Source organism: Bactrocera latifrons, unplaced genomic scaffold, assembly GCF_001853355.1.
Source record: "Bactrocera latifrons isolate USDA-ARS-PBARC rearing strain unplaced genomic scaffold, ASM185335v1 scaffold_3, whole genome shotgun sequence".
NCBI lineage: Eukaryota > Metazoa > Arthropoda > Insecta > Diptera > Tephritidae > Bactrocera > Bactrocera latifrons.
The window spans coordinates 1,033,655-1,036,125 of record NW_017536629.1 but is presented as its reverse complement, the minus strand read 5'-3'; the positions used below and the strand labels follow the sequence as shown (position 1 = coordinate 1,036,125).

The following is a 2,471-nucleotide window of genomic DNA, read 5'->3' as shown; positions in this document are numbered from 1 at the left end:
AGTGGAACGGTCAAATAGAAAGTTGAAAAATGTTTCCATATTTTCATCCGCTACACGATTATTAAAATCAGCACCCGGCAAAGTTTTTAACTCTAACATATTCTCACCTCTATAACGTAGGATCCAGAATGCATTTCTTTTCAGGTGATTAACTACAGGTAGTTAGTTCTTTCGATACTATCCAAAGATAGTGGACTCAAATCATGCAAAAAAATCACAGTCATGTTCAGAGATAAATTCAGGGCTTGCCACGACCGATCAGTAGGTAAATTAAGTAGTAAATTTAATACATTTTGTTCATATTAAAATTTTTTTATAAAAGTGCATGGAGTGGTATTTATGGATGCACATTATATGTAGTAGATGGCAGTCGGGGTAGTATCGACCAGATTTTTAATATACTTCTCAATACCAATTCAAATAAATAAAATAATTTCAATACCACATACTATTAACATGTCACATACTAAAAAACCAATCATATAGAGTAAAATTGGCGATTTTCGTAGTTTTGAATAGTACCGTTATATGGGGAGTGAACGGGGTTTTCATTCGTTTTCACACTATCCAAAAGAGTTCTTGTAAAATTCGTGCTGAGCGAGGCATGCCACTCCAAAACATTGATAGAATTTTCATTAAAAAACTTTAGACGTATGCCTCAGCCCATGGTCACAAAGGCCTTTTTTTACGATGTCGACGTATTTCTCCTTGTTTAAAATTCCATCAATCTTATCGTGTGGACTAATATCATTCCAGGTAAAAAATATCATTTCTTGGATATTTGGACACTCTATTCGTCTTGATTTTCATGTAGATTGTCAGTGGAACACTCGTTTTGTGTCTCATCGGGAGATGGTAGTAATTTTGAAATATATTTCTTTTGAAGTTTTTGGGTTTTTTCTTTGCGTGCAATATTGAAAATAGTTTGAAAATTCTGTATATGCTTAAGGACATTCAAAACTATTTTTTGAAGCATTTGACATTATTCGGAATTCCTTTGTACATCGTTCCAAAATGATGAATGTCAAAAATGAAGCTGCGAAGAGTAGGTGTGCAGCTGCAGCTTTTCTTCATTAAAATACTTGAATAATACATTTTAATATATTTTAAACCAAGCCGTAAGCCCTGGCAGCTAGTGCTTCTTACTCCGTAAGATAATAATTGTATTATTATTTTTCATTTAATAAATAAATAAATAAATATTTTAAACCATAACTTCTGGTAAGTAATCAATAATATTAAATTTGTTAAAAATTAACTCTTTGAGAAATTTTTGTTCTTTAAACAACTGTTTCTAATTAGCTGTCGTACTTAATTCGCCTTCTATATCGTAACGCATTTACTATTTGGGAAAAAATTAAATGAACTTTCTCCTACAAAACTGAGTGAATTTAGTAGTAGAGTAGTAGAGTAACACGAACAGTGCAAGACTTTTACGACAGCAAATAAATGTTTATCATTATACTCATCAGCCACCTACAAAAAAGGGAGCGTTTCTAATTAGCTGCCAACTCACTTTAATGAATTATTTGGTAGTTTCGGAAGTAAATCATATCAATCCCTATAACTTTATGCTTTCTCTTTTCGCGTAAATGTAACCATATTTCATGCATTCATATGTACCATATCTACACATAATACTTGTACATATGTATGTATGTACATACTGCACATCTGCCTTAAATGCTTGAGTTCTTGCGTTTGCTTGTGCTGCGATAAAGAAGCTTGCAAAGCGATCGCCACTAATTATATTAAGTCTGTAATCATAATACTAAAACTATCGACTTTGATGTAGTTGTTGACTACGTCGTTCGTTGAGCACCGTCTCGGATTTGAATTTGCATAAATGATTTCATAATTCAGCTGAAACACAGGAACTAGAGAAGTACAGTATAATGTTATGTGTGAATATTGTGATGGTCAGCTAGAGATTGCTGCGTCATCGACGCATTGATATGGTTCGCAAAATAGCTATTGATTTTCTGTAGATGAACTTTTTGCCGCTTCCTCTCAATTACAAGGTCTTGCATTTGCTCATTATGTTGGTAAAATATTTCATTGTGCTTTAAGTAGAAGATGCTAACGCAAATATACACATCTAACTGTAGTTTTGGTGACTTATAGTTTTTGATTTTGAGTCATAATCACAACGATACAGTATATATAGCACGTTTCACAATTTACCAAATCAGAAACAAAACATTCTTCAAAGCAAAAGAACTTCAAGATGCGTGCATTCATTGTAAGTTTTCGAAGTGCTAAATTAAATTCACTTTTGTATGTCACGGTCTTCATTTCCGGAGTTTGAGTAATCAAATATATTTTATTTTCTAGGTGTTGTGCTTGGCTAGTGTGGCTTTTGCCGATAAATTGGGCTACAACTATCACCCAGTAGGACACTCTGACTCCGGATTGTCCTTCGCACCAGGTGGCTCTTCAGGACACGGTGGTCTCGGCGGCAGTGGCGGATT

General features: G+C 33.8%; 1 protein-coding gene across 1 annotated transcript in view; it reads left to right on the top strand.

Annotated features, from left to right (window-relative positions):
* Window positions 1–2,167: 2,167 nt before the first annotated feature.
* LOC108970458 (putative mediator of RNA polymerase II transcription subunit 17) overlaps window positions 2,168–2,471 on the top strand; it is a 5,232-nt gene continuing 4,928 nt past the window's right edge. Inside the window, exons 1-2 of the mRNA XM_018935857.1 lie at window positions 2,168–2,242; window positions 2,335–2,471. Of these exons, the coding sequence (XP_018791402.1) occupies window positions 2,228–2,242; window positions 2,335–2,471 (152 nt within the window). The 5' untranslated portion in view covers window positions 2,168–2,227. The remainder of the gene's footprint in view (window positions 2,243–2,334) is intronic.